Source organism: Triturus cristatus, chromosome 2_2, assembly GCF_964204655.1.
Source record: "Triturus cristatus chromosome 2_2, aTriCri1.1, whole genome shotgun sequence".
Taxonomy (NCBI): domain Eukaryota; kingdom Metazoa; phylum Chordata; class Amphibia; order Caudata; family Salamandridae; genus Triturus; species Triturus cristatus.
The window spans coordinates 864,343,954-864,369,747 of NC_140582.1; the positions used below are offsets into that span (position 1 = coordinate 864,343,954).

Genomic DNA, 25,794 nt, shown 5'->3' on the forward strand with positions numbered 1-25,794 from the left:
CTTTGCAGGTTTTGCGGGAGTCATTGGCCCTCGACTCCCGCGGACTTCCGGTAGGGGCAACCGCCACTATCGCTCGATCATTCCACATTAACATGCCTTTGCCCCGGGCGGCAGCAACCTTGTCCCCGTTTGGTGCCGTGAGAGAGGCTGATTCAGGGTATCGGCGGAGAGGCACGCCTGCTGTCTCGCTCTCCGAAAGGACCACGGCGTCGCTGCAAGATGGTGGTGAGCTCATGCTGACACCAAGTTTCTGTTTGAATTACCAGGAGACACTGTAGTCTACCAACCCGAAGCAGTTCTGGTGGAACCTCAGCACGATCCGGTAGGAAACAACTTTGCTTTCCCCACCTTCGAGTCACGATTCATGCTGTCTGTTCTTTCTGTTGGCATTAACGGAAACTTTTTGGACTGCCGAAAGGGATTCTGGTCCGACCACTAGCTAGTGGAAACATCTAGACTGTACACTGGACCCACCCGACCTCGCCCCAAAATGGCGCCGATGTAGGAGGGGCCTACAACTCCTTATGGCGTTTCGGTTACTTGACATTTATGTTAGAAGGATATGTATGCGATGTTTTCACACATGATGGGCGGGGGGACGGGGAGGGTACTGATCGGGCATACGAACAACCTTATTAATGCTGGCCTTCCCATTTTTATTATCATTTTTATTTTTTTTCATGTTAAGGTAGTGTTGCTCATGATACTCGACGCCTCTCACACCGTGGCCGGCCTGTAACGGTTGTAGGCCCGTATTTGTATACTGACATTGTTTTCAATAAAGGGCTTTTTGAAGGAATTACGGAATCAGCGTCATAACAAATCATCTAGGTTGGTAAAGGGTTTTTGATGACTGTTACTCCCAAGCGATAGAAGGCAGATAATGCAGACCCTTTTCTTTTTTGCCTGAATTTTGGATTGATGAAATTTGTACCCATCACGCCTGTCTTTTTCAGAATTGTTAGAAAATGGTTGACTATAGCTTAAGGTATCTGCCGAATGCAAGGTACGGTACCTTGCCCCATAATATGCGACCGATTGAGAAACAAATGCACGACAAGGGAACCCGAATTTAGGAGACAAATAAAATGGAGCATCTTGTATAGTCGAAAGGAAGGATATAGTAGGTCTGTGGTATTACCCGCTCCTGCCGCTAGCCTGGTACGTGGTAAGTAGAACTTTTTCGTGTCTATGCGCGCTGATGTGCTCTGAATGCTATTCCCTCCCCCCTTCTTTTCTTCTCTATAGGTCACATCGGAGTTCCGACTGAAGAATGGAGTGGACATGGACCGCACCATGCTCAATGTAGGGAAAAGCATAGACAAACGTTGTGGGATGGTGCGTGAAGTGCAGACCACCACTGGGAACGTGAAAAACTGTATGTTATGACTGTGCGTATGTGCCCTGATTGTACGGTATGAATGTGTATGCATTTCATGTGTGCTCGGGTCGCTGGAAGAGAACGTCATCGTATGACTGGAGTGCTTGTCTACCGATCAAAGGGAGGGGAGTAAAAAAGAGTCCGACACCCCCCCAAAATGAATTACGGAAAATACTGAAAATACGCAGCATGCATAAGAAAGAGGACAGGAAAGGAGAGGTCCCCGTACTCAACGTAGCTCTGTGTCTTCGTCTTAATTCCTGCGCTTGATGTATGTACTGTTACGCCCTACCCGGTATTTGTGTGTACGTGATCGCCGAATTTATGTTTTTCCCCCGCTTGTGTTTTCTTACGTAGAACTGACCCGTGCTACTCCATGTTGTGTGTACACCAAGTAGCCTATTATCATACACATGTCTCTCTCTCGTTTTATGTCGTACGTGTACCAAATAGCCTACTTGATGCGCCTCTCTCTCTCTCTCTCTCTCTTCCCCCCCCCCACCCCCCCAACCCTCCCACCCCCCCCCACCGCCCCCATTCGTTTTAGAGCTCTAACGACACCACCTCCACCGCTCAGAATCGCCCCGCCCAATTGCTCAGAACTGGAACGTCTAAGCACCCCGTCCTCCCAGAATAGCCCCAGTTCTGTACTAGCCGTCCCAGGGTATTTTGAATAATACAGCTGATGACTTTATTTTCTGAAGATACATCGCCTAAACTAATGAGGGTTACCTATTGTCTCCAGTAAGAAAAAAAAATGTTTAGCTTGTGTCCCTCCCCGAAATAGATATTTGTGAACCCATGACAGTAGCACCTCGCACTTTTTCATAAACTTAGCAGTCCTCAGAGAAAAATGTGAATTAACAGAGCTTGTGTTAGAAGAACGAGTTTCTACCGGAGAAGCCGGTTCGAATTTTGATAGACCAGAAAGTTGACAGATGTCAGGCCTCCTGCAACGATTATAAGGTACAGGAATAGACACCTAGCAGGCCAGACGAGGGAAATTTGCAGGAACACGCACAAAACATGCACCACAGCAATGATTAATAAGTTAGTAACATACACCGACATAAGAGTTAATAGACATCCATCATAGAGCGACCGATAAAACATTTCCCCGACTACTCGGTGGTTGGGAGAGAGAATGAAGTGCGTAAATGTTTTCCCTGCCAGCTCCCTAAGATTTTGTTTCTTGTACTCATTCAAAGATAACATGCAGTCATCGGAAGAGAGGGGTCGGACGTGACGCACAGCCTGGCTGCGGATCATGGAACACCTATGGCATCGACCAAGGGGGAGCCACGAAGCAAAAGGATGCGGGACGAGGCACCATTCTCGGCATGGAAAGCGATAAAACGAAGGGCTATCCCGAAGCCCCCTGCTCGCTGATCAGCTCGTGCCTGAAGTCCCAACCCGTCGGGCCCGATTGATGGGCCCAGTGCTGAAAGATTCTGCTCTCCTTGGTCCGCTTTTTGATCCGATCCCACTCCACCCCCTCTTCCCTCGGCCTCCCAAAGCACGCCCCTATCCCCCCCCTCTCTTTTATATGGGATTTTGAATTTGACTTGACAACAGAAGAACGAAATGCGGGTACCCCGTCTCAAGGTACCTATGATAAGATGAGTTAGGGAACAGGACTGTGATCTGAGAACAACAAATGGTCACACCCTGCTACGTGAAAACTTGGATTTGAGCTAGACCTTAGCTCCACCGCCGGTACTCAACAGTGCCAACGAAAGAAGAAGAACAATGAGAGCTTACCAGTGATGGCTCGTTATAATAGGACACTGGAAAGAAGAACTCCCTTCCCTGACTGTAACTCATGTTGAGTTGAATTCCTCTCCCAACCGCTTTCGTATTGACTATCTTCCAATCGAGTTTTCATGATATTACATCGGTCACTCCCAGCTGTACACTGATAGTTAAGAAACTTTAACTTTGTATAATGACACTTGTATAACACCAGCCGTGCACATGACTATGCTGTCTAGTTTGATCCACACGAAGTCTAGGCCTTAAGTAATGTACGTAATATTCCTTGTTTTGCCAGAACATTTTTATTACTCTACGGTATCATCTTTGTGTTCAAGCGAGCTTCCCTCCTCCTATCTCCGGGTCTGACAGATGACGCAGCTGATGTCATTTTGTATGCGCTACCCCCTCGCCTATCCCATCAACTACATGTAATTATGTACAATTGTGTCAGATTATTCCTATCCGCCCTAAAACTCTGAACTTTGAAGCAAAACATATGAAAGCTTTATACGAGGTAGAAGTTCGTGGTATTATGGGGATAGATCCGAACTAAACAAGCTGGCGAGATATGTTAAAAGGGAGGACTGTGGAAATTTAGTTCGTAACTGAACATTATCTGCACCATCTTGTCTCTCCCCAAGCGCCACACGCAGAAAACGCGCGACAGCCATTTTAGGCACCATGACCTCATTGCCGATCGCCAGCGCGTCCCTCTGGCGCTGCGAACATCCCCCCGCGCGCTGACCACCCCCGCTCTCTCATACGTGGGCCATAAACTCTCTCCTTCTGCGCGACCCTGCCATGAAACCACATCCCGCACCTGGCCAACACCTCCTTTTATCCCTTACATGGTCATACATCCTTTCGGTAACCCCTTCCTCCATGCCTGATTGTCCTAACTGATCCAAGGCCATCACCTAGCCCTACGGACGCAGTTTTATTGCCCCTACTGTAAAGGGAGCACCTCACATCTAAGGGATTGCAGTAGATCAAGGCCCCCAACCCCTGTGACCCGATCAGTCGCGCTCACCCCCCTGGAATTGGCGGAATACCCAGCTGTGTGATAGCCATCTCCTGCTGTGGGTGGGGTGGGGACTTCTACTGTAGATGTGTGTGGGAACGAGCTTAAAGTGGGGATTCCGAGGATGTTCTTTCATGTATCAAAGCAATCTCAAGAATGTACCATGTACAATAAACCGTGTAATAAAGCAATAAACTTGTGTATAAGAGGCCAGGCCTCAGAGATGTGGACAGAGCATCTCGAGAAGATTCCCTGTGGGTCTGACCTGATGTGTTCTCCTCCGGAGAGAAATAAACCTTTGTTTCCTGCCTTCCAGTCTTCAGCGCCTGCCTCTTTTATTGGTAAATCATCGAATGGTATAAGAGGCGATTACCGTCGGGCAATACTTGAAAGGTTATCGACTGAAACTGCCGCTACCATTTAACAGAGCCAGTGGAGTTTCCATAGGTGTGGGCTAATGTGCTCGTGCCGGGGGATGCCGAGGACGAATCTAGCGGCGGTGTTCTGTATTGTCTCGAGTTTGCGGAGTAGGAACTTGTTGATGCTGGCGTATAGTGCGTTTCCGTAGTCAAGTCTGCTTGTGATCAGTGCATGGGTGACGGTCTTCCTTGATTAGGGGGGATCCATTTGAAGGTCTTGCGGAGGATGCGGAGGGTGCTGAAGCAGCTGGAGGTGACAGCGTTGACCTGTCGGTTCATTATGAGTGATGAGTCTAGCACGATGCCGAGGTTTTTTGTGTGGTCTGAGGGGGTGGGTGGGCTTCTGGGGGGGGGGGGCACCCACCAAGTGTTCTCCCATGCTGAGGGGGTGGGTCCGAGGATGAGGAATTCTGTCATCTCTGCGTTGAGTTTCAGGCAGCTGTTGGACATCCAGATTGCGACATCTTGAATTCCTTTCTGGAAGTTGAGTTTGGTGGTGATGGGGTCCTTGGTGAGGGAAAGGATGATGTGGGTGCCGTCGGCGTAGAATACGATGTTGAGGCCGTGCCGTCGGACGATGGATGCGAGGGGGGCCATGTAGATGTTGAAGGGGGTCGGGCTCAGTGACGACCTCTGTGGGGACCCCGCAGGTGATTTCCGTGGAATCAGAGAGGTAGGGTGGCAGTCTGATCCTTTGACTTCTTCCGGTGAGGAATGATCGGATCCAGTCCAGGGCTGTTCCTTGTAAGCCATTGTCATGTAGTTTTGCGTCTAGTGTGCGGTGGGAGACGGTGTCGAAAGCTGCTGATAGGTTGAGTAGGATGAGGGCTGTGGAGTGGCCTAGGTCCAGGAGGGTGCAGATGTCATCTGTGTCGGCGAGTAGGGCGGTCACGGTGCTGTGGTTGCTTCGAAATCTGAACTGGCCGAGGATGACGTTCTCTTCGATGAATTGCGTGATTTCCCTGTTGACCCTTTTCTCCGCGACTTTGGCTGCGAAGGGGAGGAGCGAGATGGGCCGGTAGTTCTTGAGGTCGGTGGGGTCAGCTTAAGGTTTCTTTAGCAGGTGTCTGACTTCTGCGCGCTTCCAGTTGTCTGTGAAGGTGCCTGCTTTGAAGGTGGTGTTGATGGTCCGTTGTATTTCGGGTGCGATGGAGGCCACGGCTCTCTAGTAGATGTGAGGAGGGCAGGGGTCGGTGGGGGCCCCTGCATGAATGCCTTTTATTGGTCGTGACTGTGCCTTCGGCCGTGATCGGTATCCAGTTGGTGATGGTGGGCTGGCTGGGGTATCTGGGAGGAGGGGGTCCGCCTGTGGCGTCTGGTGGGTGGTCGACAAAGTTGTCGTAGAGGTTTTTGATCTTGAGGTGGAAGTAGGTCCCAAGCTTGTTGCAGAGGTCTTGGGATGGGGTTATGTCTGTATCTTCGCTTCGTGGGTTGGTGAATTCCTGCATAACTCTGATAAGTTCCTTGGAGTTGGCGAGGATTTTGTTGTGGATGACGTTCCTGTTGGTGGTTCTGATTTGTTTGTGGTAGTTTGCCATGGCGTCCTTGTAGGTAGTGTAGTCCTCGGTTGTTTTGCCATTTCTCCAGTTCTTTTCCAGGCGTCTGCAGGCGCGTCTAGCTTCTTGGAGAGCGGTGGTGAACCAGGCGGCTTTCCGGGTGCACCGTTTGTCGGGGTTGCGTAGAGGGGCGAGCTCGTCTGCGCAGTTGGAGATCCAGGTGTGGAGTTCTCTGGCTGCGGTGTTGGCGTCGGATGCACAGGTGTGGTTGTCTCGGGTGAGGATGGAGATGAGTTGCTCATCGGTAACCTTGCTCCAATTCCTTTGGGGTGGACGTGGGGCTGGTTTTGGTGCCTTGGGATTGTTGATGGCGAAGTGGACGCAGTGGTGGTCGGTCCATGGCGGTTGTGTTGTGTGGCTGAAGTGGACGCTGTTTTCTGCTACGAAGATGGGGTCAAGGGTGTGCCCTGCTCTGTGGGTAGGTGTGGTGACCAGTTGCTTAAGTCCAAGGTTGGCAAGGCTGTCACGGAGGATGGTGGAGTTGGGGGCGCTGGGGTTGTCGAGGTGAAAGTTCAGGTCTCCAATGAGTATTTAGTTCATTAAGGCGATGGTGTGGGGGGTGATGGAGGAGGTGAAGGATGTCCTGGGGGTCTGTAGATGAGGGTCCACGGAGCGTTGCGTTGGGGCTGGTCTGGATCTGGAAGTGCAGGTGTTCAGCAGCAGGGTAGGTTTCGTTGGAGGTGGTGAGGCGGACGGTGTTCTTGTGGGCGATGGTGAGGCCACCTACTGGGTGGTTAGGGGAGTCCTTCCTCTGAATCTTGTATCTGTCTGGGATGGCAGTGTTGATGTTGGAGGCGGAGGAGGCGTTGGTCCAGGTCTCTGTGAAGAAGGCGATGTCGGGCGAGTGGGAGTCGATTAAGTTCCAGATTTCCATGGCTTGTTTGTGTACGGAGCGTATGTTGAGGAGGCTGCATCTTAGGGTGTCGCCGGTGGTGGTCTCTGTGGTGTTGGAGGCCGGGGTGGTGGTGAAGGTCTGTCAGCAGTGGCGGCAGGAGAATTGGCCGTGGTTCGTGTGTGACGAGGCTTGTTGGCACTCCCTGCGTTTCCCGGGGCTGAGTGCGAGGAGGGTGGCGGTGTCGTAGCGATGGCTGGTCGGAGGTCCAGGGTTCCTGGCGCTGGTCATGGTTGTGTCGCAGACGGGCGCGGACGGGCTTGCCCTCTGCACGTGTCATGCAGGAGCCGCTATTAAGTAGGGGAGGGACGGCAGCTGGGAGGCAGGCAGCAGGCATGGACAGGGGGACGGGGCCACAGGGGCAGGAAGGGAGCGGGGAGAGACGCACGGGAGGAGGGAAAACTGCAAGGCTAGAAAATTACACTACCAAAGGGGCACAATATTGAGAGACAATTAGTGAAAAAAAAACGGACAGTACAGGCAATTACGGGCACAGCAAAAAGAAATGACAACACAGACAGTACCAGCAATTGCGGGCGCAGTGAGGAGGCACAGTCAGGCAGAGTGCACAGCAGCATCAAACAGAGGGGGAGGAGGGCTCAGCGGTGGCACAGGAGGAGCCGAGCTGTGGGGAGAGGGTAGGCCTGAGACCAAGGTCAAAGGTCTTACTTGCGCTCCCCCGCAGCAGCCGCCATTAAGTAGGGGAGGGACGGCAGCTGGGAGGTGGGGAGCAGGCGTGGACGAGGGGGCGCAGGGCCAGCAGTGGCGGGAAGGGAGCGGGGAGAGACGCTCGGGAGAAGGGAAAACTGCAAGGCTAGAAAAGGACACTACCAAAGGGGCACAATACAGAGACGTTAATTAAAAAAACATGGACAGTACAGGCAATTACGGGTGTAGCGAGGAGGCAGAGTCAGGCAGAATGCAGAGCGGCCTCGAACACCTCCCCGGAGGGGGCAGGAGGGCTCAGCAGCGGCGCACACAATCCTGGGACTTAAGGGCTATATAATTCATTCCTTGTATCTGTTATAGCTGTATAATCCAATTTCCTATGCGCATTTCAACAAAAGCCTTTATCAAGTAGCCATGTATTTATCAAACAAATCCGGTCACTTAATCAGTGGGTCCGTTCATGACTGGTAGAGTCCTATAGATGTGTCTAGTTACAGTATTTAATTATGCAGATCCCAGGTCTGATAAGTCTCCTACAGGCTCTTCCGAAGAACAAGGATATCAAGTCAATATATCTGAACTGCACCTCAGTCCCGTATGGTGGGACATGCGTCCACAATGTGGAAAGTGATGATATTTGTCGTCTACTTCTATTCCCTGGACACAGTAAAGTACTGTGTTTCCTGCCACCAAACCGAGGACTGGTGTTCCGCGTCTTTGCAAGGATCTATACACCACCATTTGTTGCTGCGCTATCACATTCTACTTTGACAGCATTGTAGTATGCTTGGTATAGTATGGTTAACTTGCTTTTTATTATATTATCCCACTGGAAAAGAGCATTTCAGCAGCGCCCACACCCCCTTCCACGACTCACAGGGATTTGCATACCCTGATAACTTCTTACCACTTACGTTCCTGGTTTTATTTTGCCACACAAATCCGCGCAAACTTTTGGATTACGGTGTGGGGTTGGGCCATATTTACATGAATCTTTTTGCTCTATGAATTCCTAACATTGCTTCACATGGTGAAAGAAAAACTTTGTGATTATAATCTTCTAAAATACTCAGAATGTTGAAGAGCTTTGCAGCACTCCTAATACTGTGAAACAGGAATGCATCAGCAACGCTGGCCACTGCTGATAGCACAATAAATCTGAAGTTTGGCTAATGTGCTTGAGTAAGTATAAGAACCGGTAAGAGAAGGAGTTAACGCACTCTGCTTCACCCCAGGCCTCGCCCGTGCTTCAGGCGTAGTATAATTTCATAGCAACACACCCTGGACGTCTCAACAAACTGGCTGTGCTGAACACTAAGTATATAATGTGCCTGAGCTTGTTTGACCTGGAGGTGACTGAGGCCTTGGTCGGTCCCAGCACCTCCAGAACCACAACAAAGGGAGGATTTACCCAACGTTCAATAAGCAAATGAGAAATCACAAACACAAAGAAACTAGAAGACCAAACAAACAAAGGTGGATTAGGTAAGTGTAAAAAAACTTCGAGTGAAACCCAAGCCAGACTGCAGAAACAACAACAGGCGTTCTTTGCACAATGTACGCCTTCACCAACCTTGCAACTTCTGGTTTTCCTTCTCCATTCTCAGAAGCAGTATCTGCTGGAGGATGGCCTTCTGCCACAGGTCACGTAATTCTTGAGACGTTCGGGTCCTTGGCATTGCTGGCCCTAAAGGACCATCTTCAAATACTGGTTCTAAGGGCGATCGGGGTACCAGGTCCCCCAAATCCGAGCGTTCTAAAAGGACAGTAAAGCATTATTAAATCATTAGCAACGTTCAGCATATGAATAACTCTATACCTCTCAGTCTGCATTTAAAGAAACCACGAACACATGAATAATTAATTTTCAAACATGTTATATACAAATAATTGCAATTGGTCCATCGGTCTGTCAATCATGGTCTTGGTGCCAATAGGTCACTGAGTCATATTCTGAGTCTTTTGTGGGTTTCTGAAGGTAGCTAGTTTGGTGTAAGAAGTTTGCTTGCAAGTCAGTCAAAAGAATAGGATTACTGGGATAACGCGAAATCGACCAAATTTTATGGCTGTTCCCAATTGATGGGTAAACAACTAGAGAAATGTGCATTTTAGGACATGTTTTTGTTGAATGGTTATCCAAGCTTGCCAAGGTAAGTACGGGTGTTGTAGATGCGGGAGTGCCATTTAAAGATTTCTTTCCATTCCAATGGAGGGCAACCAGTTGTTTGTATAAAGCTTTGAGTGTTTCCCTAATACGCTTAAAGAGTATATGGAAAAGGGGAAATCACCTGCCTTCTATCCCATGTGAATCAAATATCTTAATGTTGCCCGAAAGCATCGTTTAGCCCAGATTGAAATGTCTAGTGGCCAAAGAAAATGCTGCATGCTATGAAGCAAGGGGTCAGACAAAGTTCATCACTGTCAAATTTCACAGACTGGTTTGCTGACTTTGTGAGTGAATGCACTTATCATTACACTTGAAATACAATGCACGAGGGGCCTGGTAAACAATTGGATGCAAGGGACAGATATGAGAAACCATTTCGCATTTCCAAACGCCGCGTTTCTCAAAATTACAGGTTTGCAAACATTTTTTTTTTTTACAATGTACTAAATCCACTTTGTGAGTTAGAAATATATTTCCAACTCACGAAATGGGTTTAGTGACCCATACCGGATCACAATTTGGAAGGGGAGCACTTTTCTAATTATGATTTAGTATGATAGGTATCAATGGTTTGAACTGCAATTGTGGAATAAACCACTGAGCAGTTACCAACTTCTCGATGAAAATAGTAACTGATTTGCAAAGGGAAAGGAGTCTTCGGGTCCCCCTTCCCCTTTGGGAATCTTATTAGCAGCCTCAGCGGGAGTAGGCAGTGGTCCTCGGGACAACGGCCTAGTCCACCAAAAGATTTTCTTAGCAGGAAACTTTTATGTTTTTTCCCAGGAGCACTGGTTCCTTTAAGGAAGACGGGCTGCTTTAATACGCTTCTTTTTGGGAACGCAAACTTGGGAATGGTGGTCTGCTGTTCCTTACAGGTCCCCATCTCTGTGTTTGATGCCAATCACAGGAGGCACAGACAGTTACCTCCCTAATTAATATTCATTAAGCAGGTCATCCTGCTGCAACCCTCCTGGCTGCAACTTTTGCGACGCGAGCCATTAGTAAATAGGTCACGGTGCAAAAATTAAAGACTGGTTGGAAAAAGAAAGGTGTACAATCTGCAACGAGTCTTATCACAATCATTTCCAACAATACCTACTAGAGGAATTATAAACACATAAAAACCATTTTAAATGTAAGAAATTAGAGTAAGGAAATTGTAAAGGGAAATCCCAAGTTTGGGGCCGTAATAATTGCTTTTCTATTTCTTCCTTTCAGGAGGAACATGGAGGACAGAATGCAGGACCATTCAGAGGTAAAGTGGAAACTACAGAGTGTGTCTGGGTGGGGAGAATCAGAGCAGGAGAACAACGGAGGAAAGGGGACTCCAGAAGAAATTGAGTTTTGCAAATGAGAAGAGTAAACCGGTGTCCCCCGGCAAGAAAGAGAGGAATCGAAAAGAAAATCCTTACAAGCACTAATGGCAAGAGGTTGGAGTGAGGAGCAGTACTGAGGGGGCAAGGCAGTGGGCCAATGGAATAACTCAGAGGAGAGGTTCTCCTGCTAAACAGTAGCAAAAACTAAAAGGAGATAAAGGGAACAGAAAACAATGAGGAACAATATGCGTGGTTTTATTTTAAAAAAGCGAGTGATCTACAATTTAATATAAATATGTTCACCTACTTGGATTAAACAATATGGTCTGAGAGAAGATGTTAATCAGAGCCTGTCTCAGGTGTATCTTAAGAATTTTGGGGCCATGGGCCAAACATATTTTCAGGGCCCCGGTTCTGAACACCTTTGAATTCATGATCCGATTTCAGCCCTTTCATGCTCTCTTTGGCCAGGTCACTGACATGCACAGGCACGCTCCCCCAAATCCTAATGTTTGTTTTCAATATTGTAACACAGCAGCAGCTCACTCACATTACTGCAAATCATTTCCTGTTTCTTGCAGAAGAGGTCCTGTTTTGATCTAGAAGAAACTTTTTTATGGATGATGCATGAAACGAACATTTCTCTGCAAAATGCTCTAATAGACTCTCGCACATCACCCACATTAAAAATAAATTAAGGAACAATGGTATTTAAACAATCTGTTTATGAATTATTTAAGGTCATCAGGGAAAGACTCTTCAGAACAGAATAGGCTCCATCTGGGAGTCCCTTGAAAGGCTGGGGCCATGGGCCAGAACCCACTTTGCCCATGCCTTAAAACAGCTCTGTCCTGTTTCATCAGCACCATGTACAACCACTTAATGACGCACTTTAGTTCTGCTATTGATCGCTTCTTATGCAATACCAGTCACCATGCTTCTCAGGGATGAGAGATGCCCAACCACCCTCAAACCATAGATGACATTAAAGATGATTGATGAAATAGACAGGTATGTTTACTAAACATATCATAGGGTACCTCAAGAAGAGGTGACAAGCAAGTGTTCTAAAAAGGAGCCAAAACTAACTGAGGGTAAAAACAATCAAATTCACCGTTGAGGGTTGTGTCTTGTGGAGGCTTTGTCCCCTTAGACTAACGTTTACTCTGGCAAAAGCATGATGCAAGATCCGAATTGCCCTTATTAAGTCAACTACAGAGCAATGATTGCCCGGATAACACGGAGCACCAGTATGCACTGGGCACACATTGCTTTCATATGATGATCTGCAATCCCCTTTATCAAATTCAGTGCAAATGTGGACTTGATCGACTAGTGTACGGTTGTGAGGGGCAATCACTTGCTCACAAGGATGAGCTCCAGGGAGCCCCATCATAAATGTGTGAAGATCCACATGCAAAGGCTCCTGATCCTCCACAAAACAAGCATTGGTAGCAACACCACAGCCATTGTCAGGGGTGTGCGTATGAATGTATATATATATATATATATATATATATATATATATATATATATATATATATAAAAATGTGTTGTGAGATACTACCTGCAAATGGTTGTAGAATAGCCGCTAATGTACAGATTTTGGGGAATTGGCCAGCGTTTGCTGCTGAATCTACCCTGGAACTCAACATAACAATCTTTGAATATTTTACCTCACTAAATTATTCTGAATTTCATCTCATGAAACCATCTCATGAAACCTGCTCATGTTCAGAGCTCCTCTACTCTCTAGCTAGGGTCCTGCTGTCAAATGTCTATACATGCATACACACAAATACATGTACATAATAAGTTTGGCTCAATCGGTTCCCAACCCTCATTTTTATCTAGACACAGACCTTTCCAAACAGACTTAAAGTTTTAATGAATGCCCACAGGCAAGGTTAGTCATAGTCAGCGCACTGCTGGAAACCAAAATCATCCCTGGCAAAATATATTGTTCCAGTCCCACACTGATGGAGGCTAGAATGGGGGCCTGAGGAGCACGGTTGGGTCCTACCCCGAAATCTACCCCTACCTTAGAACCTACGAAGAAAATGCCCGAGCGCCCCAATTGCCAGTCTGGGCCCCGGTTATATTGCAACTTTCCTGAAATTTGTGAAACTGACGGGTGTTCTACAGGCCTAGTATTTTACATCTCTCTTATTTCAGCTTGAAACCTTCAGGCATCACGGGCACATGCCACATATCCACCCACCGACACCCTGAACGGTTTGTAATGCGTCAAGTCAACTTATCGGTGCATACATTTGTTGGTGTTCCTCAGCACAGTTTCTAACAGATGTCTGGACTCGTGTACATGATGAGGGTGCAGTGGCAGCATCAAGTGAAATGCACATTCTATGTATTTGTAAAACAAACATGGAGACGATGGCACAACATTTTATTCCGGAACCTCTGCTGAAGTTAGCACACTGAGGCAGAACAAACGCCTGATGAAGGGATGTAGAACAAACACGCCTTCAGCTGAAACAGCTCGATGACGCAACCACATGGAGGCTAACCTTTAACTACACTTTCCCAGAAACTACGTTTGTAGAAAAATTCTGAGCACAGGACCTTCCAATTCGCAAACCACAGGACAAACAAGTCTGCATGGTTGGGTGTAGCCTCTGCACATTAGGGGATGAACAGAAGCTTGCTGGGCATACAGGGAGAGGAGTTCTCATTTATTTGCTTTGCTTTAGCTAAATGTGCTGTGCCCGACTTAAATCCAAGGGCAGCTTTTATTTATAGAAACGTTTTGTAAGAGAAGGTGTGTGGAGCGCCACCTCACGAATAGCCAGCCGCATTAGAATAAAATCTGCATTTGGCTAGTATATTTGCTTATGCTGTATCGTGATACTGTGTTAGACTGTACAACTAGCCGCATACAGAAACCTGAGCATTGGCGCCGAACTCAGCAGGGAATCCAGAGTTATGTGTAACTGAAGATGGTTATTTAACAGCCTACCAACAGGGGGCAAAGAGCAAATCTCCTAAAAGGAAGGTGGAAGAACAGCACCGGAAATGACATGATTGTGTATTTATTGCCCAGCCTAAAACCATGTCAGGAAAACAGTCTTGGTTTTCTGCTCTCCACTAGCAAAATAGTGAACCGATAAGTAAAATAAAGTTGAGAGCAACATAGAGTTGATGATAATGAGCACAAGACGGCTTCCGTGTATTTCAGAACATGAATAAGAATTTAAAAATGACGCAACGCAGAATACCATGTATGCTACGGTGTCAACAGAACAATAAACACAATAATGAGAGTGAACTAATTTTGGTCTTTACCCAAATAAAAGCAGGAATTATATTAGAAGTAATAATAGACAGGCAGAAGGCTGCTTTTTGTTCAACCCCTGGAATCTCGCATTCTCTGCAAAAGCAAGTAAAACACACTTGTTAGAAAAGAACCGCCTGGGCCGAATAAAAAAATTGTTAAAGAAAGTAAATCTACAAATCAGAGCCGCCAGTCTTCTATTTTCACTGATTTGTTTTCTTTCAGGGGATTCAAAGACATCTCCTACACGAGAATTTACAACTGCATAATCCATGCCCAGTGGTGCAACCTCTAGAGCAGAAAAAGAGACTACTTTACAGGGTGCTGAGACATTTAGCATCATGTTGCTGCTGACCTTGTTGTACAGGGATGTCTGGCAAATATGTGGTACCAACAAGGCTGTACCTTTGACATTTTCCAAGGAGCACCAGGCTGCTGTAGAGATGGAATGAGTGCAAAGTTGAGAATTCTACTCCTTCCCTAGGTTTCATACAATCCTATTGCACCTCCCAAACATCTACAAGTGAGAAGGTGGTACAAATTTGGCGAGTGCTGGAAATTTGCTTTACAATGGCAAACTTTAAGAAACTTCTCCAGACATTCACTGAGGTCCAGCCCCATCAACACCTTTTCAGTTTCTTACTAGCAGGAGTGTCTGCTTGTAGGAAGGAAGTTGATTGAGTCCTGGGAATGTCATGGGAACTGACAGTGTAGATTAAGCACCAGAAGCCATTAACAGCAATACATGGTAGCTGAAAAGGGAACTGAGAATTTGCAAGTGAGCACAAAAGAGCTCTTGGACAGATCCTGAAAGCGCCCCAAAAAAGCACTGATGTCTTTAAGCCCCGAGAATAAAACACAGCAAAAACTGGAATATGACACCATCTATTTTAGAGTGAGGACATTTGACACCTTCACTGAGTACCCTCTCACGCCATTACTCAAGGAATAGCCAACAGCAATTGCCACAATGATTGAAGGGCTACTATGTCTTACATCAACCTCTGTCAGTGCATTGCTACAATTTAAGGATTAGCTTTGGCTTCAAAGATGTTGCACACCAATCTGGGTGATGCGCCATCATACAAACATCACCTGATACCACTAAGTGCTTTTCATGTGCAAAATGGATAAATGGCAAAGTAAAATACTATTTACAAAATCATGGCATGCAAACAGGGGTTATCATATAGAAAAATAAATATTTAATATTCTAAGATAAAATGTATATTGTAATAGCTACCTAGCAGGTGCCCTTTACGTATCTGCAATGCAGAAACTGCCTTGGTTGAGGTGACTGAAGTCTCTGTCAAATTAAAGTCTTCGAGCCGATGGGCTGTTCGTGATATACATGCTTCTGTGAGGCAACAGCACATTACGAGCGGCACGCTATACAAAGTGGCACCTGCTTGCCTCAGGAACCAAAAAGAGCTCTCCCATCAAAAAGCAGCAGTTTTAAGAGGAAATAATGGATTCCCCTAGCACAAGCACACGTCCATAGTGTTGTGATAATCAGGAGGGCATTGGTGGATGGCTAATAGTAGTAGAAATGCTCTGCGCTGTAGCAGAGCTTATGGGATCACCGCCATCTTTGTTGGTGCACACGCCACACTTTTTATTTTGCATCTTTTATACTGAGAATGATAGATATTTGCATTACATAGCTGTACTTAAGACAAGGTAGTTTATTTCTCATTTTGTTTTGCATGAGCATCAGAGAAACGGTTCTGTTTGTTAGACTATCCCTTCAATACTATATTGGCCTATTCTGTTTTATGACATTATCTACAGACATACAAAAAATGAATAGTGAATAGATGCACACACAAATGTAGATAGCTTTTTTGGACATTTTTCCTGAGATCTATCATTTATATCCCTTAACACTAAAGCAGGTCAAATTTGGCAAAAATGGTCTTTTAGAAAGTTGTACCACAATGGCATGTATGTTGAAGATTTCAGGGGTATCCCACTGTTAAGTTGAATGTAATATATATTTTCAAAACCTGATACTGCAATAAATTAGGTGGGCAAAATGGGAATGCTCTTTTTCAATTTCTTGTATATTCCTGTAGAAACATTTTTCCTAATACGTTGTTTGGGATATGCTTCCTCATATACCTTATTTGCACTAAATGCAAATCGTAATGCCAGGTTATTTCAAGTTTTTTATCCCATTCACATTAACATCAATTTCAGGTATCTATGGCATCTTTATCCTCATTGTTGCTGGGGCATCTTAATGACTTTCTTTCTAATGACCGTTTTGTTTCCTTTGCCTCATTGCACGCTCTTTATTTACTGCTTATGACCATCATTTTCTCTGAACTTTACCTCGCAAAGCAATGTAGGTAAACTTTTGACGGGCTGCCAATTCTCACCATCTCCTTTACTTTCCAATTGGAGGAGGCTGTTTTCCATGGAAATGCTTTGGGAGTGCATTAAAGTAATGTTTTAAGCTGGAGCTTGCCCTAACAGAGAATGCTACGATACCTGGACCTTCGGGTCTATCCATTTCCCAGCACCTTCATAGGAACAGGTTCTGACCTCTTGTCACAGTCGCTGTAGTTCAGGTGTTAGGGTGAGGATTCTTCTGTAATGTAATAATCTGCTGAGTTGACCCTTTGCAGGTGTAGCCTGCAGCACTTACTCTTTTGTGCAGTCATATAGTATATCCTTTTTGCCATTTTACATGCTATCCTGCTCTAACCTTTTACCTCTAATTTAAGGGCAGAACTAAATCTCTACAGTGGCCTGATAAGTTGTTTCATATGAAAAAGGCTAGCGATCTACATGTCACGGCTATGGCTCTCATCAAGTGCAAAATCTAAACAGGCCAAGAATGACCCTCCCTCTCCTATTCAATCCTCCAGTAATCCAATTTTAGATATAATTCTCGATTAAGTGAGGGGTTTAGAACCCTTTATGAGTGCCACTAATGAAAAACTGCAGCAGTTTGAAGATAGATGAATTATCATTGAGAGTAGAACGGTCTAATTGGAACCAAGTGTTGGCTCTCTTCAAGACATTGCTGTGCAGATTCCTCTACTTGAACAAGAGATCTCAAAACTTAAGCTTCACACTGAGGATTTAGAAAACCAGAATTGTGGCAATAACCTCTCTCTGTATGGCCTATTGGAGTCGCTTGAAGGTCCCTATCTGACTTTGATAAAATTCCGTCCAGACTTGCTGGGACTCCCCAATACACCTCCTATTAACTTGCAATGAGCTCACCGGCTTGGTCACCTTAATCCTCTCCCTTCAAGCCCCCAAGGCATCATTATGCTTTTTCTAGAATTTACTGATCTCCTTCAAAATCGCGAGGGCAGCTTAATCCAAGAGACAGCTCATCTGGTCTGGACATGACATCATAATATCTCAGGACATAGCTACTGCCACCAATGCCAGGTGTAAGGAATTGCTCTCCCTGTGATCCAAATGAGACATCTTAACACATGCTATGCTATCTTACATCCCTGCTTGTGCAAAATAACCCACAAGGGCACAACTAAATTGTTTGATGATCCTGCTTGCTACGCTGAAATGGTTTCTTTAGAAGATTTCCTGTACTGCAATGGACACTATTGCTTGGAAACCTTAATGTATTGTGCCCCTTTATTCTCATCTAGTAAGGCTGCTTCTTTTATAAATGTACTTGTTTTTGCTCAGCTATTGCACTTGTTGTGGTGTTGACACGTCTCATGCTCACTTTTCTTCACAGTAAAGTCAGATCTTTGATCTGCAATTCTTACTATTTCCCTATATATCTCCATTTTCTACTTTACCTTCTCTATTCCCCTTTATTTTCTGAGAGTGCTGGTTTTGACCTCCACTTTTTGTCATGTTTTCGTAAAACATATATTCCTAAGTTGTTATGTCCCCTTTTCCTTTTTTGCAGCGTCATACCTGTTCACATGTGTTTTCCCCATACCCTCAATATGGTTAAAATTGTTTTGTGGAATGTTCGTGGGCTTGGACATCTAGTTAAGTGGCAAAAGGGATAACCTCACTTATCTAAACTTAATTCAACACTTGCTTTTATACAGGAAACTCACTATACTGCCTCAGAGTCTGCTAAATTGAAGTGACAATGGGTCGGCCAGGTTTTCTATTCTCCAGTGGTTGGCCGTAAAGGTGGTATTGCTATTCTTTGCCACAAATCTTTGAAATTACAAGTTTCAGCGGAATGTGACACTGATGGTAGATTGGTGTTGGCTCATGTTGACATTGACAATACATGTTACCTTGTTTAATATTTATGGCCCTGTTAAATCTGACCCAGGTTTTTGGCACTCCAAGATAAAACTTGCTAATATTACTAATTGTAATAATATGGCAGGTGACTTTGATCAACTGGCTGACCCCTTCATGGATAGAGTATCTCAATACAAGTTTAAACCTGATAATTCAATCAAAGCATTTCAATCAGCAATCACCGCTCGACCATTGTTTGATGTTTGGAGAACTTTCATTCTGATAATTTGGAATATTCTTTTTTTCTCCAATATGCATAATACCAAGTCTAGAATGTATTATATTTGAGTTACCAAATCACTATTTCCCACCCTACAATCCTCTGAAATGGGTCCCATTTTTATTTATGATCATGCCCCTTTATTGGCTTCCCTAGCTATCTCTAATTTTGCTTCTACAATCGGTAGATGGAGGTTTAATATTTTGTTATCGTTTGATAACCAATTTACTACTGAAGCCAACATGTTCATACACAAATTATTTAATTAAATAACTCTGATGATACGTCTATCGCAGACAATAATGATGCTTTTAAAGCCTCATTTCGAGCTTTCACTATTTCGTACTCTGGCAAGAAAAAGAATGCTAAATACGTCCTCTCACTAAATCAAATCAAGGCACCTGATAATGCTTTTACTCCACCTCAAAGTTTTCCACCATGCTACATGTCTTTATTAAAGCAAAATCTGACCTTAATAAACTTGCTACTGTAGATGCCTGTAACATCCTGCTTGAAATTAAATCTAAATTTCATGGTGGTCAAAGTAAAGCCGATAAAATATTTGCGAATAATTTAAAAGTTAAAACGTAATGTAAGGCCATTGTTTCCATTATTAATGCTTTATGTATCAACTTCCAATGCTGATATTTTCAATCTTTTCAAACATTTTATAAAACTCTATGCTGAAGGCACTTCTGAACCTACTTACAATCTCCAATGATTTTTAGGTCTCGCCTGACCCAGCGCATGCGCTGGTCTGGCGAGACTTATTGAGAGGGCTCCAAAAAGTGCTACCAGGCCAGCCTAGAGCTACAGTGCATGTGCGCGGGCGCCGCGGTTTACCGCGATTACTTTCGTTTTGATGTTTGATCGTGATAACTTTCACTTTCGCGACCGCACGGCCGCTTTGCATAGTCAATAGGTCTCGCTTTTGGGACCTTATAAGTATTTAGTTATGCAACTGTTGCATGGCTAAACACTTATAAGGTCCCAAAGGCGAGACCTATTGGCTATGCCAATGCTCGTTTAAGGATGTGTCCCGTCCGCCTTCCCTTCCAGAAACATTTGCTGAATTAGAGGCTGAGATTCTCCATGAAATCTAAGATGCAATTAAATCCTGAAGAAAAGCTAAGGCACATGGCCCAGATGGATTCTCAATTGAGCTTATTACGTCTTTGTCTACTTTTTTTGCACCCAAATTAATAGAACTTTTTAACTCTTATTTGAGTCCAGAACCAGTGATCTGGAAGCATTGATCACCATTTCTCCTTATACAAGATAGGGATCATAATTTTGAAGAAAAAAAACTACAGTCCCATTTCCCTCATCAATTATGATTGCAAGACTTTTGCTAAGGTTCTGGCTTCCCGTCTTGAATCTGTTGTTCCTCTCCTGATTAAAACCGACCAATCTGGTTTAAAGGATGACTGACTTCTGATTATGGTAGGATGTTCTCAAATATTGTAAGCCCAGCCTCACGATTTTAATCTCTCCTTGCAGCTCTTTCAGTAGATGCTGGAATAGCTTTTGACCGCATAATTGCCAGTTTTTATTTATCAGCCTTCAGTGGCTTGGGTTTGGACCTACGTTCATTTCCTTTGTCAAATTATTGTAGTCTAAACCTTGTGCTAGTGTTTATGGAAATGGTTGTTTCTCTACCTATTTTGGTTTACACAGAGGTACCAGACAAGGTTGCCCTCTATCTCCCCTGCTATTTGTTTTATGTTTGGAGTCTTTTTTGGAACAGATTCATAGTAACTCACACATATCTGGTTTCAAACACTGCACTCTGGAGGGCTAGCTGTCGGCTTATGCTGATGATGTTTTAATATACATGTCCACTCCTTTGCCCTTGACGGATCCATTTTTAAAAGAAATTTCCCTTTACTTCAGTGTCTCAAGTTACAAACGTAACTTGAATAAAACTGATATGTTACCCCTAAATTCTCTAGGTTATCAATACATGTTTGCCGAGACTAATTTCACATGGTGTCTCCCAAAAATTAAATATCTAGGTATTTTGTTTTCTTCCAACCTACGAGACACACTCAGTCATAACTTTACGATGTTAAAATCTAAAACACAAATGTTACTTTCATACAGTTCTCCGTTATACGTAGCATGGTGGGGGAGACTCAACACCATCAAAATGATAATCGTCCCTTATATTTTGTACATGACTTCAATGCTACCTTTCAAGATTCCTCATTACTATTTTGCATAGTTGGACTCTATCTGCACAAATGTTTTGTGGAATATTAAGCTCCGTGTATAGCACTCTCTAAGCTCAAGCTTCCAAAACTATGTGGTGAGATTCGATTCGAAACCAGTCCTAGGATGCATGTTTCCAGTCCAAGGAGGACCTGGCTTGGCAGTTTGGGCTGGACTGTTCCCATGGCGGATAGGGTCAAGACTGACTTGCATATGGCTGGGTCTAAACTGGAATGGCATGGGGAGCAAAAAACTATGGATTTAGGACCAGATCCCTGTACTAGGATGAATGTATGCTATTGTTCAGCATTCTGTCCATCAATTGCTCTTTTTGCACGATTCCCAAATCCTTACTCTCTCCAAATCTTAATAGAACTAAAAGTGATTTGGAATTATCATGAGAAGTTGATCCATTTCCTTTTCAGCCCAATTCTGGAATAAAATATTAATTTAAACTTTTTACAACTTCCAAAGCCGCTCATATTACCAAGTCAGTTGGGGGGCGCTAGAGGGCGCACTGCGGAATGGCTGGCTGAAAAGGCAGCTCCGCCGGGCGGAAGGCAATTCGCGGACTTTTGACCTCATGAACCACCCCAAAGACAATGAAAATGGCGGGTATGGCTGTGCAATGCCCCGGGGCATAAGGAAATGAGGTTGGGGGACTGCCTCGGCGGCGCTGCAGGGCATTTTCAACGGAAAAACGGACGGGGACCGGAGAGCCGATCCAAGATGGCCGCGCCCGCTGCCTGGGAGTGCTGCCGCCTCTGAGCGACCGATCACCGACCCGCGGCTACCGGGATATGCCGAGATACGCCCAGCGACATGCCGACACCGCAGCGCTGGTGACACTTGTAATTGAGCCCTGGGAGGCGAAGACTACGCGGTCACACGAGACCGGAGAGCCGATTCAAGATGGCTGCCCTTGCTCCCGGGGACTACCGCCGCCTCTGAGCGGCTGACGGCCGGGCCTCGGCAACCAGGATCTGCCGTGGTATACAACGAGAAACGCCGACACGACAGCGCTGGTGAAGATAATGGGTGAGCCCTAGGAAGAAGAAACGGCGCGCACACGCAAGACCGGAGAGCCGACTCAAGATGGCCGCGCCCGCTGCCGGGGACTGCCGCCGCTTATAGACGACCGCCACAAGACCCTCAGCTACTAGAATCTGACGAGGTATACGCGGCGATATCGAAGCGCTGGTGCACGTGATAGGTGTGCCCTGGGGAGAGAACACAACACGGACACACAGTATAGTTGCTGGCGACCGCGAACTGGCGGTGAGGCTCACTTGCATGCCCGTGACGCAAGGTGTACGAGAGCTGGATGGTCTTCGCTCCATCGAGCGTGACAGATGCACGACGGATGTCCAGTGGCAAGATAAGGTGTGGATGGTGCCTGTGGGCGCGCGCGCCAACATGGTGGAATGGCGATCTCCGCGGTGAGTGGGGGACAGGAGTGACACCGGCGTGACAGGAACGCAGAGGCTGGCTGGCGAAAGGTGCGTGCCCTGTCCCTCCTGGAGCGGCGTCTAGTGGCGCCGCGTGGCTGGTAGCTGCCGCGCTGACCTCGATCTGGAGGGCACCACCACTGGCCTACACACCTCCGTGTGTCAGAGAGGACGAAACGCATTGGTAGTGGTGGCCGAGGCTGGCGGGGCGAGCAGTCGGTAGCCACTGGCTGCTGTCGGATGGACTGGCTGCCCCGTCCGCCCGCCCGCCGTGCTGCCATCGTGAACATAGCCACACACCGCGCTGATCCATAGACCAACGGCACCAGGACACTGGCGTTTGCCATGGGTAAACCGGACAGGCACCAATCCAAGCTGCAGTTCGAGACTCGCAAACAAGGCAAAAATAGCGCTACTGGCCCGGAGGCTGAAGGTGAGCGTGACGCGTCCGAGGGCTCGGGAATGGAGGCTGTCCTGAAGGCGATCCAGCAGAGCCTACAAGAAATGAACAACAAGCTGGACTCCGTGGTGCTGAGGGTCGACACCATGGCGACGAAGCTCGAGAAGCACGATGGACGGCTGACGGAAGCGGAGCATAGGATCTCAAAAGCGGAGGACGACACTATGGCTATGTTGAAAATGTGTAGTGGACACGACAAAGCGCTTGAAACCCTGCGAGCGAAGGTGGAGGATCAGGAAGCTAGATCCCGGAGGAACAACATACGCATTTCCGGCCTCCCGGAATCCACAAACACTGGGAAGATGGAGACCTATGTGGAGACGCTTCTAAAAGAACTCTTCGGGGCCGATAAATTCTCACCTGTCTTCCTAGTTGAGCGGGCCCATCGGTCACTGGCACCAACACCTAAGCCGGGAGCTGCCCCGCGCATGATAATAGCGAGGATGTTGAATTACAGAGACAGGGACGCAGCGCTCAGGATGGCCAGGGAAATGGGCAAAATCACGCATCAAGGAAATAACCTGGAATTTTACCCAGACCACACTGTGGCGGTACAGCTGGCCCGCAAGGAATTTGCCCCCGTGAAGAAAAAATTGCGAGATCTGGGACTAGAGTATGCGATGCTATACCCAGCAAAACTGAGGATCATGTCAGAGGGTAAACCGATAATACTTCCAACAGTGCAGGCGGCGCAAGAATACATCAAGAAGCTGGGAAAGAGGACGGAATCGCGGGGAAGGACCGATCGCACCAGCGACGTTGAATGACCAATGGACACACTGGACCACGCACAATGTCGAATGACAGATCTACACTACACGCGGTTGTAGGTCTATGCTAACTGTTGAGCGCCACAACGCAAACTGCGATTGATGTGATGCTGGGCGTCCGGGGTGAGGTCGGGAGGCCCGGCTCACCCCCTGAGTGTGGGAGTAAGTACTGCTGGCGCACTCTCTGCCCGGAACAGTTGGTTGGTAGCAACGGAGATGTCCCCTATCGCAGTGAGTACAGTAAATGCATTGGGAATGAGGAGCTTGGCGGACATAGACTTGCGGTTATGATGGGGCACGAGATGCACAGGCACGAATGGAATGCTGGCGCGGCGGTGCTAGCCGCTGGGTGGCGCTGGTCTCTTGGGGCGGGACAACCCACTGCGAACAGGGTGGTATACACTGGCAAGGAGAGTTGATGGTAAAGCGAAGTCACGAGTGTGCACCGGGATGATGGACAACTGGGACATAGCGCACCTCGGCATGGACGATCAAGCCGGAGGTCATGCTTGCGATAGTCTACGGGGTGGGGGAGGGGACGAAGGGTTACATGCAGATTACGCGCTATTCATACTTCCGACTTCCGCCCACATCCACTATGTGGGTGACGATGTGTGCACCTGGCGACACCCCCCGGAGGGTGCGCCCCACTTTCAAGTTAACTACAATACAGTTAATGTTACAGTTACTTTTGGGATGGCTTTGGCAAAGTTCGGGGGCTAAAGTGGGTGGGGGGAGGGTGGGGAACTTGGACTCTAACCAACTACAACCTCTGCGTCTGAGAGGCATGGCGTACTCCTTGGCAAGGTACTCTCACATATATAACGATTGCGCTCAGAATATGCCGCTGTCACATTCACCTACCATGGGGTATACACTAGTGCACGCAAGATATGGAAATCTGACTGAACACCTAGCATGGATCATCTATCACCCTCTACTAACACATGTCACGTAGAGACTCGCTAAAATTACTCACCTGGAACGTGAGAGGGCTGGGCAACCCCAAGAAAATTAGACAACTGTTTGCTTACTTTGATAGGCTGCGAATTAACATTGTTTTCTTGCAGGAAACACATTTGGACCGAAACGGCACTTCCGCATTGGGGGTAAAATGGGCTGAATCGGTCACTCACTCTAACTACTCCTCTTACTCCAGGGGGGTGAGCATACTGATCAGAAAGGGTACGGGTTTTGACGTCACTGATGTTCATAGGGACACGGCAGGGCGGTGCGTGGTGATAGCTGGTAGGATTCGAAGGCAACAGATCTTACTCGTTAACACGTATGGCCCTAATATTGATGACCCGGGTTTTTTTAGACAAGTATGGGAAACCATCGCGAGCATGCAGGCACCTCAAATCATTTGGGGGGGAGATTTCAATGTCACGCTGCAAGATGCGCTAGATAGAGCGGCACACACTACGGAACAGCATGGGAACGCCAGAATAATGCTACGGGATGCAATGGAAGATCTACATATGGTAGATCTGTGGAGGGCGCGTAACTCGGGAGTCACGACAGCGACACACATAAATGCGGCAAATGACAGTTGGTCTAGGATAGATTACTGGCTGGGCACGCAAGACATACTCACATGGGTGCTTGATGTTGTTCACTTACCTCGAACATTATCAGACCACAACCCGGTGCTTTTGGAGGTGGAGGTCCCACACTATGACCCACCGCCTTTCGCCTGGCGTTTTAACGCAGCAGCGCTAAGAGACCCTGTCTACGTGCATACCATACAGGAGGCAATAGGAGACTATTTTGACCTTAACGGCCCAACAACGAAAGACCCGGGTTTGTTATGGGAGGCCTTCAAGGCTACAATCAGGGGAGTCTGCCTCAGTACCACCTCAGGCATCCTCAAAGTCTTGCGACAGCAACTGCTGACGCGCGAACAAGCCATTCGCACACTGGAACAATCATACACCCAGACGGGAGACACCAAACTCTTGGG

General features: G+C 46.7%; 1 protein-coding gene across 9 annotated transcripts in view; it reads right to left on the bottom strand.

The window, feature by feature from the left end:
• TBC1D1 (TBC1 domain family member 1) overlaps positions 1-25,794 on the bottom strand; it is a 933,361-nt gene that overhangs the window by 206,610 nt on the left and 700,957 nt on the right. For all 9 annotated transcript variants that reach the window (XM_085642280.1, XM_085642279.1, XM_085642278.1 and 6 more), the window contains one exon: positions 9,267-9,449. In XM_085642280.1, coding sequence (XP_085498406.1) covers positions 9,267-9,449 — 183 coding nt within the window. The remainder of the gene's footprint in view (positions 1-9,266; positions 9,450-25,794) is intronic.